The 15,680-nt window shown below is 38.6% G+C and overlaps 1 protein-coding gene across 1 annotated transcript in view; it reads left to right on the top strand.

Annotated features, from left to right (window-relative positions):
* The window catches only part of LOC123630601 (transmembrane protein 45A-like), a 75,449-nt gene extending 66,295 nt beyond the window's left edge, over window positions 1-9,154 (top strand). Inside the window, exon 6 of the mRNA XM_045540398.1 lies at window positions 8,625-9,154. Within this exon, the coding sequence (XP_045396354.1) occupies window positions 8,625-8,718 (94 nt within the window). The 3' untranslated portion in view covers window positions 8,719-9,154. The remainder of the gene's footprint in view (window positions 1-8,624) is intronic.
* Window positions 9,155-15,680: the final 6,526 nt, after the last annotated feature.

The following is a 15,680-nucleotide window of genomic DNA, read 5'->3' as shown; positions in this document are numbered from 1 at the left end:
TCATAAATTCTTTGCCTATGCCGATGTCTATAAGAGTTTTTTTCAACATTTTCTTCTAGAATTCTTATAGTTTCATGCCTTAGGTTTAAGTCTGTTATCCATCGTGAATTGATTTTTGTGATTGGTGAGAAGTGTGATCCTGTTTCAGTCTTCTACATGTGGGTATCCAATTTTCCTAGCACCATTTATCAAATACGGATTCTTTTCCCCAGTGTGTTTTTGTTTCCTTTGTCAAAGATCAGATGGCTATCTGAAAATAATTTTATTTCTAGATTCTCTGTCCTGTTCTCTTGGTCTATGTCTTTGTTCTTGGGCCAGTACCATGCTGTTTTGGTTACTCTAGCCTTGTAGAATAGCTTGAAGTCTGGTAAATTGATGCCTCTGAATTTGTTCTTTTTGCTTAAGATTGCTTTTGCTATATGGGGTCTTCTCTGGTTCCATATGAGTTGTAGAATTATTTTTTCTAGATCTGTGAAAAATGATGTTGGTATTTTAATAGGGATTGCATTGAATCTGTAGATCACTTTGGGTAATATAGACATTTTAACAATGTTGATTCTGCCAATTTATAATCATGGTATGGTTTTCCATCTGTTTATGTCCTCTGCTATTTGCTTTCTCAATGTTTTGTAGGTCTCTCTGTAGATGTCTTTACCTGCTTAGTTAAATATATTCCTAGGTATTTTATTTTGTTTGTTGGTATTGTAAAAGGTGTTCTGTCTTTGATTTGGTTCTCAGTTTGACTGTCATTGGTGAATATGAATGCTACTGATTTGTGTACATTGAATTTGTGACCTAAGACTTTGCTGAATTTGTTTATGAATTCTAGCAGTCTCATGGCAGACTCTTTGGGGTTTTCTAGGTATAAGATCATATCATCAGCAAGGAGCAATAGTTTAACCTCTTCTGCCCCTATTTGGATGCTCTTGATTTCCTTCTCTTGTCTGATTGCTCTGGCTAGGACTTCTAGCACTATGTTTAATAGAAGTGGTGATAGAGGGCAACACCTTCTGGTTCCAGTTCTTAGTGGGAATGTTTTCAATTTTTCCCTGTTCAGAATGGTGATGAATGTGGGTTTGTCATATATAGCTTTTATCATTTAGAGATAAATCCTCTCTATGCCTATTTTGTTAAGTGTTCTTATTATAAAAGTGTGTGGATTTTTTTAAAATGATTTTTCTTTGTTTATTGAGGAGACCATATAGTTTTTGCTTTTACTTCCATATGTGGTAAATTACACTTATAGATCTGCATATGTTGAACCATCCCTGCATCTCTGGGATGAAGCCCATTTGGTCATGATGAATTATTTTTTTTATAAGCACATGAATGAGGTTTGCTAAGATTTTGGTGAGAATTTTTGCATCTATATTCATAAGGGATATTGGTGTCTACAGTTTTCTTTTTTTGTTGAGTCCTTTCCTCGCTTTGGTATTGGGTGATGTTGACTTTGTAAAACGTGTTGGGGAAGATTCCTACCTTCTCGATGTTGTGGAATAATTCCTGCAGTATAGACACCAGTTCTTCTTTGTAGGTCTGGTAAAATTCAGGTGTGAAACCATCTGGTCTGGGACTTCTTGTTTTTTTTTTTTTTTTTTTTTTTTTAGTAAGGTTTTTTATTGCTGCTTTGATTTTGGTACTTGATATATTGGTCTGTTCAGGAATTCTATTTCTTCCTGATGGAGCCTAGGGAGGCTGTGTTTCTAAGAATTTGTCTATTTCCTCCACATTTTCAAGTTTATGCGTGCAGATATTTTTATGGTATTCATAGATGATTTTTTGTATTTCAGTGGTATCAGTTATAATTTCCCATTTTTCATTCCTGATGGAGCTTATTAGAGTCCATTCTTTTCTGCTTCTGGTTAATCTAGTAAGAGGCATGTCAATGTTGTTTATCTTTTCAAAGAACCAACTTTTTGTTTTATTAGTCTTCTGTATAGTTTTTTGTTTAGATTTCCTTTAATTCTGATCTGATCTTGGTTATTTCTTATCTTATCTTCTTATCTCTTTGGGATTGGTTTGCTCTTCCTTTTCCAGTTTTTTTTTTTTTTTTTTTTTTGAGACAGAGTCTCACTTTGTTGCCTGGGCTAAAGTGAGTGCCGTGGCATCAGCCTAGCTCACAGCAACCTCAAACTCCTGGGCTCAAGCTATCCTACTGCCTCAGCCTCCTGAATAGCTGGGACTACAGGCACACACCACCATGCCCAGCTCATTTTTTTCTATATATATTTTTAGTTGGCCAGATAATTTCTTTCTATTTTTAGTAGAGACGGGGTCTTGCTCAGGCTGGTCTCGAACTCCTGACCTTGAGTGATCCACCCGCCTCGGCCTCCCAGAGGGCTAGGATTACAGGCGTGAGCCACCATGCCCAGCCCCTTTTCCAGTTTTTTGAGTCAATTCATTAGATTCCTGAATTGTGATCTTTCTGTCTTTTGCATGTAGGCATTTATGCCTATAAATTTTCCTGTCAGGACTGCTTTAGCTGTGTCCCACAGATTTTGATAACTTGTGTCTTCTGTATCATTTAGTTCAAAGAATCTTTTGATTTCCATCTTAATTTCATCCTTGACCCAGTAATTGTCCAGCAGTAGTTTTTTTAGTTTCCATGAGTTTGTGTAGAGTGAGTATTTCTGTTGGAGTTGATTTCTAATTTGATTGCACTGGTCTAAGATGCATTATATAATTTCTATTTTTTTAAATTTCACTGAGACATGTTTCGTGGCCTAGGATATGGTCAATCTTAGAGAATGTCCCATGAGCTGATGAGAAGAATGTATATTCAGTCATTCAGGATATAATGTTCTGTAAATGTCTGTCAGACCTGTTTTTTCTAGACTTCTGTTTCAGTCCATTTTTCCTTTGTTTATTTTATGTTTGGAGGATCTATCCTGTTCTGCCGGAGGGGTGTTGAAGTCCCTGGCTATTATGGTGGTGCTGTTTATCATTTTGTTTAGATCAAGTAGGATTTGCTGTAGGAATCTGGGTGCACCTGAGTTAGGTGCATAAGTATTTAATTATTATCTTCTTGTTGAATTTATGTCTTTACCATTATATAGTGACCATATTTGTCTGTCATTACTGTTGTTGATTTGAAGACCAAATTATCTGAAATCAGAACTGCTATACCAGCTTTCTTTGGTTTTCCTTTTGCATGGAATATTGTTTTCCATCTCTTCATGTTGAGTCTGAATGCACCCTTGTGGGTTAGATGTGTTTCCTGAAGGCAGCAGGTAACTGGCCTGTGTATATTTATGCATTTGGCCAGCCTATGTCTCTTCAGTGGGCAGATCACATCAAAGCCATTCACATTTATTGAAAAAATTGATAAGTGGGGCAGATTTCTGCTCATCTTATTGAGTAGAACTTTGTTGCTTTGTTTTCTCTCTTGAGCCATTGTGGTATCTGGCCTTGGACCTTTAGCTTTTCGATGATTTTACACTGGTGAGTGTCTATTGTGCTGTTCCTTGTGCAACACTGTTCTGAGTACTTCCTGGAGGGCAGCCTTATCTTGATGAATTCTCTCAGTGTTTGCTTGCCTGAGAAGTATTTATTTATCCTTTGGGTAAGAAACTTAGTTTTGCAGGATACAAAATTCTAGGTTGGGCCTTATTCTGTTTGGGAAAACTGAGAAAGGGGGGCCCAGTCCCTTCTGCCTTGTAAGGTCTCAGTAGAGAAGTCTGTAGTTAGTCTGATGGGTTTTCCTCAATTTTAATTAATTTAAATATCCATATGTGAATAGTGGATACCGTATTGGACACTACCCACCTAGCAGGTTCTTCATATTCTTAAAGTGCAGTAGCTGCTTCCAGGCCCAGTGGGGTCTCAGCCTCTGTGGGAACTAACTGTTCACTCTTCTCTCCAGACATGGGTCCCAGGTCACTCCTCCTGCCTGTGCTTCTTTGTGCTTACCTGCTAAAGCAACTCTGGTGGTAAGGCTCCGAGTGAAGAAACTGCTTTCTTGTCTCTGTTTGGTTCGTGTCAGCCCACTTTGATTTGTAGTTGCTTCCTTCTAGAGGTACAAATGCTTTGGGTGCTAGGAAATTCTACCTTCTCATTGACAGATTTCTGTTAGTCCTATTCCATTCCCTGAAAGCATGTGCATGAGCTCATTGTCAAGCCTGGCTCTGCCATTGTGTGAAACTTGGCTTCTTCCCATGTTGTTCTAGGTTGACATCTCAGCGTTATCTCCTTATGGGCTGGGCAGCCTCTGAGAACAGAGCCAGCATTCAAGGAAATGGTCTCCTTCATGTCAGCTCCCCTCTAGGGCCCAAAGAAGACTACTGTCTCTTCCTATTCCAAAAACCTTCCGACCCCTAATGAACCTCTTATCCACTTATAGTTCTCTAGAGACTGGAAGCTCCATTTTTATTTTTCATCCTCCCCACCCCCCATGTGTTATTCTAATATTTTTGACCATGTAGTCCCCTCTACATGACATATCAACATTAAATGCACATTTCTATGAAACCTTCTGTGATTCCTGTAGCTCTTGCTCATTTCCCTTCGAGAGTTTTACAGCACTTAGTCTCCACCATACATTTTAACAATTGTGATCTCTTTCGTGGTATTTACTATTAGTTCATGTGTCTTAGTCTTATTTGGTGGCTAGATTGTGTCTCCTTGAGACAAAGACTCTTTTCATATGTCCCACACCTTTTGGAACATTGCCAAACATATAGTAGGTTCTCAATAAATAAACTCTTGTTTGCTGTTTTAAAAGACCTATGTAGCCTACATAATATAGGCTTCATTTGTTTGGAAATCATGTTTTACATGCTTTTCTGTTTTGTTCTCATATTGCTATTAGAAAGATAAGACCAAGAGTTCAATTTTTCTGACATATTTTAATATAAAGTTAAGGAAAATCCTAAAAATATCATGGAGATTCAATACTGCGTTTCGATGAGGTCACATGGCAGGCTAATCCAGTCCTGTAATCATAAGGAGCCTTCAAGAATGTGTTGGTCAGGATTTTACTGCAGAATGATTTGCAACTTATCCACAAGGGATGTATTGTCAGAACATTGTATCATAATTTGCCGGACATAGCACAGAGATCACCCTGGAAGCACAACTGGGTTAAGTATGAGGTCATTAAGTATGAATTGTCTGATTTCCTTAAGTGCAAAGTTTGACAGTTTATATCTCTGACATTTCACTTTGACACTTCTTGGGTTTTTTTTGCCCCCCTATTGTGAAGGTACATCCTCAGTCTTTCAAACACACATTTTGGCTTGTGATTATCTTTCACATTTCTTAGAGTGATTTTTATGAACCCATGGATAAGTCAAAAATTTGTGTTATTTTTGAATGTGAGTTCCATCATGGAACCAATGCAGTGCAAACAGCTTGAAATATCATTGAAGTGTTTGAGAAGGATGTGGCTAATGAATGTATAGTACATTGATGGTTTGAGAAGTTTCGTTCTGGGGATTTCAAGTTTCAAAATGAGCCATGTGGGTGACCTGAGACCAAGGTGGATAATGATGAGCTGAAAGCTATAGTTGAAGTGAATCTATCTCAACCTATGCGTGAATTAGCAGCAAGGTTTGACATTACTGTTCTAACAATATTGGACCATTGGAAACACATTGGCAAGGTAAAGGAGCTTGGACATGTGGTAGCCAAGGAAAGATGGGTACCACATGAATTAAATGAGCATCCAGAAGAGAAATCGTCTCGAAGCTTGCCTTTCTTTGCTGTCACAACATAAAGGCGAACCATTTCTACACTGTATTGCTACTGCGATGAAAAATAGATTCTTTTTGACAATTGTAAGCATTCAGCACAATGGCTGGATAAAGATGATGTGCCAAAACACAGTCCAAAACCAAAATTTTATCAAAAATAGCTAATGGTTTCTATTTGGTGGTCCAGTGCTCGTATTATCTACCACAGCTTCATGAAACCTGGTTGGTTGATTACAGCAGGTGTCTACTGCAACCAGTTGGATGAAATGCTGAGATGCTTGTGATTAAACAGCTGAGACTGGTCAATAGAGACAGGCTAATCCTCTTGCAAGACAACATGTTGCAAAAAAACAACAATGCTCCAACTACAGAGGCTGGACTTTGAAACTTTGTGTCATCTACCATATTCACCAGACCTTGTGCCAACTGACTAACACTTCTTCCAGGCTTTGACCCACTTCTTGCGAGGAAAAATATTCAATTTTCAACAAGCTTTGGAAAACACCTTTTGCGATTTCATCACCAATTGCTCGCCAGGCTTCTTTGCTGCTGGCATAAACAAGCTACCATTAAGATGGCAAAACTGAGTCGATAGTTTAGGTACACACTTTGATTAATTCTACTGATTCTTGTTTCAGATATAATAAACTAAACTTTTGATTTGAAATAGGACATTTCACATTTAATGACCTAATAACTCTGAAAAATGAAGCTGTACTTCCCAACTTTCCAGAATAATGATTTAAAGATTGCCGCATCCAATTCCATGCCTGCAGCCTTGATTATGATAGCTGATAGGTGAGAACTATCTGTTTGGAAATCTTATTGTATATTTTACTATATCTCTCATGTAAACCCCACTGTTGCGCAGAACTATTTCAAAAACCTCTCTCTATGAGTAGGGAAATATTACCCAACTGCAGGTTGGTTTTCCAAGCAATGATTCATGTGAGTCGTTTTGAAAAACAAAACAGAGGTGCCCAAATTTAAGACGTGATAATTTCATGGAAGTACACCTATTATCTCAGTTATGCATTTTCCCATATAGATTGAAGAGAACATATGGGAGTAAAAGCATAGGCATACTCTGACACTAGTTTCCTGGATTTGTGCCATTCCAGTAACTGGCAATTATTTGCGCATCTTCTTAATGACCGCATTGGTCCATCTGCCCCATGTGGTCATTTCTGCATGTGTACATACCTATAGCTACAGGTGGCAGATAGAGCCTGGTTAAGGTGTCTGAACATGTCCAAGCTTGGTGGCTTGTAGCAACAACACACACAACCCAGAGAGGAGAAATGAGGATCAGGAGTCGTGACTAGCGTAGATGTTAAAAATTAATTTGTAGTAAGCAGCCATGTCTTTGTTTTATTTTCCACAAAAGTCATGAGGAATGAAACTGATCAATCAATTAGCCCATTTCATTGAGCATGTATTGAAGTTGTGCAATGTGGAAATAATGTGTGGTTTTAAAAAAATGACACAAACACTGTCTGGCCTTTAACTTGCTTAAGAGTATTAGTCTTTCTCAAGAACAGTGACTGGCAGGGTTGAGGACATTGGGAACAACACCAAGAGTCAACTAAGATAATCAAGGCAAATGATTCCCGGTAGTTTTCCTTGGCTCTCAAGTCAACAGATGTTACTGATACTGCTCAGTTGTTGTTGTTTACTGGAGGATTTAATGCTGAGTTGGAAGTGACTGAAGAATTAGCCTCTATGAATAGGTGAGTGATGTGAACTCCTGGCAGATTGCTCCAGAGGTCATTTATTTATCAAATGTGTATTGACCTACTGTTATTTCCAGACATTGTTCCACACTCTGGCTAGGGTCAGGGCAGTTAATAAGGTGAGGTCCCTGCTTATATAGAATATAAACTTATAAAGCTTATATTCTAGTGAGACTTATAAAGTTTATATTCTAGTGAGATCCAGAGCACAAGTAAAGGCATTACATATTGATTGTTACAGGCTAGTCCTTCATCAGAAGGAGTATGTTAGAAATAAGGGTGAAGATGCAGGTGGCTGATGAAGTTTTTCATAAGAGGAATGTGATATTGGTGATTTGGTTTATCAAGTTTGTTTGCAGATTCCTATGTATTTCTGGAAGTTAACTATGTTTTCTTGACATGATCACAGTATAATGTCTTTATAATAATGTCTAATAATAATAATGTCTTTATAATATAATGTCTTCATTTATAAGAAAATCTTTGCCCAGTTCTTATGACACACTCTTTTTCTCACATCAGAGAAGTGGAGCGCCAGCTGAGCGTCTGTTACTAAGAACATCACACCTTCCAATTTCAAAAATTATAATTGCTGCTTTTCCCAAACCTACACATTCTTTTAAGCTATGAAAAGTCACAAGGATGGAGGTCACCTCTTTGCACTTAGTTTATCAGGGACAGGGCCAATCACATGCAGCGGGACATCCTGGGCTCTGTATAAGAGCTCCCCTTTGAAGAGGCCAGTAGGGGGCTGAAGTTTAGCCCAGACTTGACCTGGGGCTTGACTTAGACTCCCAACCCTAGGGGAAGGAGAGGACTTCATGTACTTCCTTTACCGGCAAGGGCACCTTTTTGCAATACACAGCCAGGTGTGGCTTTGATGGAGAAGGTCAACTGAGCTTGGTTTCATCTGGACCTGGTTTTGTTTTAGAAATGATTGCAGTTATCTTCTGATGCCTAACTAAACAATCATGCAGTGTATGCAAAAGCCACCATGTATCTGTTTACTTATACCCTGCTTTCATCTACAAAAAATTTCAGGTGGCTCCAAAGCCAAATACAAGTGATTTTCCTTTTAGAGTTGCCCGCCTCATTTGCCCAAATAATCTGAGTAATCTGGAGTTTGTTGTATTACAGATGCATATTGCTCTGGGTTTCTATTTTAAACACCATCTAAAGGGATGCTTTTCTTTTTCCTCAGGTTGGTTAAATCTAGACTTAAGAGGCTCTGCCCCTCAGAAGCTGGACTCCTGAAAAATGTTGAACGAGAACAAGAATCAGAAGAAGAGATGTGATTTGGACAGGTTTCCAGTCTTCCTAGATAAACCTCTTCTTTTTTGCATTGTTGTTCATGGTTTTGTTTCTTGACCTTTTGTTTGGAGAACTGGCTAAGGATGACTCTCAGTGTACTGTTTGTATTTCCAATTTTATTGAGTATTTGAATTTAAATGTTTTATTTTTAGTTCTGAAAATACTTTGGGTAATAAGTTCATTTTGCACATGATGCACATCATAGTATTAGGGCCTAATGTGACTTTTTCCAGGTCATCTACAGTTTGATGCCCACACTATAGAAAATATTTGTTTTATTTGCCCTATAGGTAGATGTTCTTGAGGTTCCTGGGCTTGCTACCTTCTGTAACTTGTTTTGAACACGGAGTTACACTTGTTTGTCTTGTTGCTACAATGAGAAATAAATGAATACATGCACTTTGGTGCAGACACCTCAAATCTTTGTTTTTGTTATTTAACTACACCCCACCCTTACATCATGCAGAAAAAGCTGCAGGACACAGAAAATCCTCTTTGTGAGACATTTCTCTCTGTAGCACCTGAGTGCTCCCTGGGAAAAGTAGGCCAGGGGAGTCCTCCTAAGGTGTGTGATCTTTCAGAGAAGATAAAAGGATGATCCCCAGGACATGTGGCTGCAAAGCCATTTGAGGCCTGGAAAGGAGAGTTGTAGTGTTACCTGTAAGAGTAAAAAGTCACCACTCACCATAACATGGCCACCATGCCATCCACTCTGTTAAAACAGGTCAAGGGGTAAAATGAGGAAAAGCCTTTTATGGAGTAGCTGGGTAAGAATTCAGGACCCTTACCTAGTCTGTGGGCTAGGCAGCCCCTAGTGGAGAGTTAAAAACTCTTGTTTCTAATTCTGGCTCTACCATTAACCAGCCTTAGGTCTCTGGTATTCGCCATGTCCTTCTCTCTAAAGTAAAGGAATTGAATTGAATGAATCATGGGTCCCTGTTGGCTGTCATAGTACATGAACCTAGAAATGGAAGCATGTGGACAGCTAATGCAGTACAATGCTAGTCAGAAAGGCCAGTCTCTGCTGCGAGAGAAAAGGAAGGAGGACTGCAGGAATCCTTGAGGGATGACCCAGATATGGAGGAAAGGAGGCAGCCTCATGGGCAGCTGGAGCTGAGACACGGACAACCACATCCTGGAGGCTCCTGGCATTCCCGAAGCACTGACAAGTCCAGAAGATGCCCACTCTGATGCATGTCACAGTGACACTGAAGAGTCAGGTGAGTGGATTCTTCAGGCCCCAGAACTAGACACATTGATCTTGTTACAGAAATATGAAAAGAGCAGATGGGGGTGCCTAAAGGTTTGTCTTGAATAAGGCAATTAACTTTGAACATTCCTAGCATATGAAAAAGCCCACATGCCACAGTCCTCAGGGCATCATGGCATTCTGTCCTATGTGTGTCCCATTTCTCAGGGCTGTTTTCTAAACCTGCAAGATTCTATGACTTCGGCAAGTTTGGGTTTCAAAGGTGTGAGCAAGTGGTCAGCTGCTGTTACTTGAAACTGGCATTACTGGTATGTAGGCCTGAGCAGGGACTCATAGCATCAGATAATTAGCATGAACTGGATTAAGCCTGGAATTTTGAAAACTGATAAGTACAAATATTCTACACTGTTTATGAGAGAGAAGAAGTGTCCACTCTTCTAGTCTCTGCTTCTGCAAGTGAGATGCAACCTGGTGAGTTCTCAGAGGAGGACCGTTTGGTTCAGGTCTAAGTCCACAGTCTGGAGCTAACTGCCTCTAGTTCCTGAAATGAGCAATAAATTTGAACATCATTATTGTAACTTTATGGTTATGTTTTTGGATTTATGTTTGATGACTACCATTTTTATGAAATGACATAAAAATTAGCAAATTGTGAGCTTGAGCCAAAATGGGGGAGTCTTGTATTTTCTTTACATTGTACTGGGAAATCTTAAGGAGGTAAGTTGAATTTTCAAGTGTTTTGATTTATAAAGAATTATATCTCATTAAATTTTCTTAAGCCATGAAATATATTTTATAACAAAAATATAAAAAGATTTCAAGTCTAGAACATAGGGTGAGGAAAACTAGTCCCAGGCTATGGTTGTCAATCTGTCGGAATCAATGGAATGTTTCATTTAATGACTGTTGATTCAGAAGTTACCATGTGCCTGGGAATACAGTGTTACCCAAGGCAAAGTTTGTCCTCATCACACTCACATTCCCACTGGAGAAACAGACAGTAACAAAGTCAACAGGTAAGTTCTATGATTTGAGGCAGTAATAGGTGATACGAAGAAAAACAAAGCTGGGAAGGAGAATAAAGAACAGTGGGGTGGGGTAGGGCCGCTTTTCCTAGGGTGGTTCTTTCCTGGAGGTGCTTCTCTGACCACCTTGGGAAAACAGCCCCACTGCCCAACCCTTTCTCTCATTATTTGAAATTACAGTGTTTACTTGTTTCTAAAGCCTTTAGCTCTGAAGAAGAAACTTTTATTAAAGAAGTATCACAAGGATGGAAAAGCAGACACCACGTGTACCTACCATTAAATTGGAACTCATCAAACAACACTTATGTGCACATATCGAAATAAAACTCATTGTAAGTCAAGCAGGTGGGAAGGGGAGGAAGGGCTTGAGTAAATTCACACCTCACAGGTACAATGCACACTACCTGGATGATGAGCATACTTATAACTTTGACTCAAGCTGTACTGAAGCAATTTATGAAACCATAATGTTTGTACCCCCATAGTGCTCTGAAATAAAATTAAAAAAAAAAATAAAGAAGGAATGGGGATGGGTGTTTACTCCCTTTCTTTATATTTGATTTTGTCTCAAGTGATCCAAAAACATAGGGTTTCAATTCTTGAACTTTGCCAAACTTTCTTTGTGAGTACCCCATGCTTCATTTGTCACAGCCGAAGTGGAGAAACCCTTTAAATAAGTCAGTGCATGATTTCTAGTGCAGTTGTCAGTGTAGGCAGGACTGAGTGACGTTTTACAAAAGACAAAGCCTGTGGATGGAAAGGCTCCGTGGTCACGTACATAGGAACATGAGGGGTGGGGGCTGATTATTAAGCAATATCAACCGTGGGTGTTGCTGTGATACCAATTCCTCAGTGATTTCTATAATCTCCAATCTCCTTTGCTTGGGAAACTGCAATCTCTGATTGCACAAATTCCCAGCACATTGTTGAAATGCGAGGCTAGGCCATGACCACATTGGTGTACCCTTTCTCATGATTTCTTCACTATAGGAGCTCATTAACCGAGGCTGTATTGATTGTATCTTGGATGTGGATTAATAAGGTGAAGTAGGAGTCACTAGGTGCTAGGAGAACAATGAAAATAAAAGCTGAGAAGTGGGGAATTCTTCCAAAACACAAGGAAACAATAAATAAAACTTATGAAAGTCCAGGTGCAATGGCTCATGCCTGCAATCCTAGCACTTTGGGAGGCGTAGGCAGGAGGATCGCTTGAGGCCAGGAGTTCCAGACCAGCCCGGGTAATAGCAAGACCCCATCTCTACAAAAAAAATTTTTAAATAAGTATGAAGGAAAAGTTAATACACATGAAGAATATATCCAGAAATTTTATATTCGGTCTCATGTGAATGCCAGAGAAAGAAAATTGATAGAAGAGAGGACAGGCACGAAATAATATAAAAGAAGTTCCCTAAATAAATGGCAATGAAGGGGGATTTTTGCTTTAAGCTTGGAGGGGGACTTTCAAGAGATATGCAGTGGAGAAAGTGATTGGATTTCTGGACTAGGTCAGTAAAAATTTAAGAACTTAGTTCTTTATTATACTTTTAAATTCAATTTATGAATATTTTATCCTATTTTTAAGTCTAGCAAATTTTAACACCCAATTTTTTAAAAAATTTCAAAATATTAAGGGGGTCCAAAAGTTTTTTGTATAATGCTTAAATCAGGGTCTTTGGTGTGCCCATCACCTGAATAGTGTTCATTGTACTCCATAGGTAGGTTTTTACCCCTCCCCTCCATCACACCCTCTTCTTGATTTCCACTGAGCGTCGTATCTCTCTGTGCCCATGTGTGCCCATAGATTAGTTCCCAGTTATTACAGAATACATATAAACACCCAATTTTAAGGAGTATTTAGTGTTTGGGCACAATCTTAAATTTACGCAAGTAGATTTCCCTTTAAACATTTTAACACATTGGCTACCACACAGAAAAACCAGAAACTTTTCTATGGGGCCAGAGTGTTTTATTACAAAAATAGAATAAAAACTTTGAGTGCAATTTAAAGGTAAACATAAATAGAAAAACAAAATTTATTGACTTCTATTCATTTAATCCACATTTTTAGAATTAAATTGTCAATATTAATTATAACAATATGAACACCAACAAGTAAGATTTTATATATGCTTCACGCAGCCCTGGGGTGAAAACTAGAGTGAGTTAAATGCAACTCTCACAGCAGTTAATGTGTTAAATTGTATTTATGAGTTAAATATTTTTAATATCCTCCATAAGTACTCAAATTAGCTGAAGTTAATTAATTCCCAAGTTCTTAAGTTATTCTTACAAATCTTATTTATTAAACTTATAAATACATTAATTTATTAAACTTATCAATGTGGTGCAACTTAAGTTTTCTTACATATTCCAATACCGTGTATAAATTTAGTGAAAATAAAATTAAATCATAAGCCTAGATTTGTTACTCAATTGCACATTTATAAATTAGGCTTACAAGAAAAGACAAAATAATTTTGAAAATTATAAATACTTAAAATACCAAACACGCACAATTCCCTAACACAAAATATTAGTATTGTGATCTTGAATCTCTTAAATGATTCTGTACTTAATTCTTAACCTTTTCGTGTTAAAATAGGCTTGTTATAAAGGAAGTGATTTATTTCTGGCAGGCAATGTTAGTGAATACCTACTCAGCTGATGAGGTATGAAACCCAGGGATGTCAAATGGGACAGAATTCTTCACAGTGACTCTAATGACACACCTGAATCCTATTTATAGTCACATATCAAACCCTACACACGGGTTGGGTGCCAGGCTTCCATGCACAGGGAGTGCACCTTCTTGAGTCATAATTGCTTGTCTTTTATGCCTACTGGTGAAAATCTGCAACTCCCACCTGGGATGTCATGTCACTTGATGAGATTTCTTTACTCTCTAGGTCTTAAGAAATTTAAATAGATTTCCTCATACATGTAAAGACTTGTGAACTTGATGTAATCTTGTAATTTTTCCACGTTTCCTATCTGATAGGACTATTTAATTTTTACAGATATTAATGTGATAGCCTAATGAATTCTAGGTCATGCTCTTTTAAAGGTAATTCAACCCCCAGCTCTGAGTTAGGGCGTCAGTATTTCTTAACCTTTAATGCCTTAAAGCAGGGACCACATATATTTATTGAGTGCATGCATGAGTTGTGGGAGGAATGACTATGATTAAGGAAATGTTAAAATGAAGGAGAGAAAGTGCCTCTTCTCTGGGTCCTCTCATGGTCTTGGGTCGTTCTGCCTGTTTTCAAATGTGCTGAAGGGAGAATTAAAGATTTTAAGTGAAAATCTGGAAGTGTAGCCCAAATAACCCCCCACTTGCTCATTTGTGCTTGAAGTCCAACTACATATAGCCTTTAAAACACAGGAATAAGCTTACCCAAGTAATCAAGGGGCTTAGCAATTTAGGATGAAACAACCCTGTCTCATCTGCTTAGAAACTGACCAAGGTTTCCTTTGCCTCTGGATCAAGTCTAAATTGATTAACACTATACTCAATGCTTACATTCTTTGAGTATCAAAGCAAATCAAGTTGCTTCAGTTTAATATAATTCAATGCATAGTTCTGCTGTCATATTGGGCTTTCAATACACCCACTGTACCGCCAATCAGACTGACTTGTTCTCTGTTCTCCAAAACATTGTGTTTTCATTTCCATATCTATGTTGTATTAACCACTCTTCCCTCCACTTGTCAGCTTAATTCCAAAGATTCCTTAAGACCAAGTTCCAAACCTTTCCCTCTTACTGTTTCATACTGCTCTCTTCTGTCTATAAATTCCTATAGCACAGAGGCTACAGTTGCATTGGATCTTATGCTGTTCAGTCTTCTAATTATCACTATACTTAAGTTCTTCCTTCTCACTATATTCCGATTCCCTAAAGAAGACCATATATCTTTTGTCTGTATTGTAGCACCTAAGCAATCTTTCTCAACCTGTAGCATTGGATAGTGAGCTATGGATGCAGAAAGAAAAGTGAAAATCTAGGGAAGATATTGTTTAGAGAAAATAGGTGCTAAGAGGTCTGTAGGTGAAGACACTGAGACCAGAAAGTTAGTGACTTGTCGAAGATCATGCAGTCAGTTAGTGGTTGAGCCCACGATGAGATGTAAGTCTCCAGACACAGAAGTGAGGGCTCTTTCCACTTCAGAGCTTACACTACTGCATGGCGAATGACTCAGTGCCGTCTGAGATGGGCCCGCCTTACTCTAAAGACCATCCATTTCCAACCTCCCACCCCCATCTGCCATGCCCCATTCAGAGGAAACGGTGCCAGCTCCTGTTCAAATCAGTCTGATGATTTGATTCTGATCAGAGATTCAGGACAGGAATGGCTTGCTGGGACTGAGATGGCAAAGACACATGAGTTTTCCCAGAATATGATACCTTCTCCACTTCCCACCCCTCTTCCCTCCACCTGTCAGCTTCCCTACACCCGCCTAAAATGTATTCCATATCTGATGTGCCTCATTAGGGCTGATTGGCTGAGGACTGAAGCTCCTGTAGAACAGGCCTACCAGCAGAAAAGACAATAATGATGCTGCTGCTCTCTAGTGGCAGAGCGTAGAATCGCAACTCACAAGCAAACAGACCAGATTCATGTTGCAACAGAATTTTCATTAATGCAAACAGCAAGTGAGACCACAAAAATAGTTACAGGTAGAGTTTGGGTTATTTAACAAATACCTCAGCTTT

The sequence above is a fragment of the Lemur catta genome, chromosome 1 (assembly GCF_020740605.2).
Source record: "Lemur catta isolate mLemCat1 chromosome 1, mLemCat1.pri, whole genome shotgun sequence".
Lineage (NCBI taxonomy): Eukaryota > Metazoa > Chordata > Mammalia > Primates > Lemuridae > Lemur > Lemur catta.
Note: the sequence above shows the minus strand (reverse complement) of the source record. Positions and strands in the feature narration are given on the sequence as shown.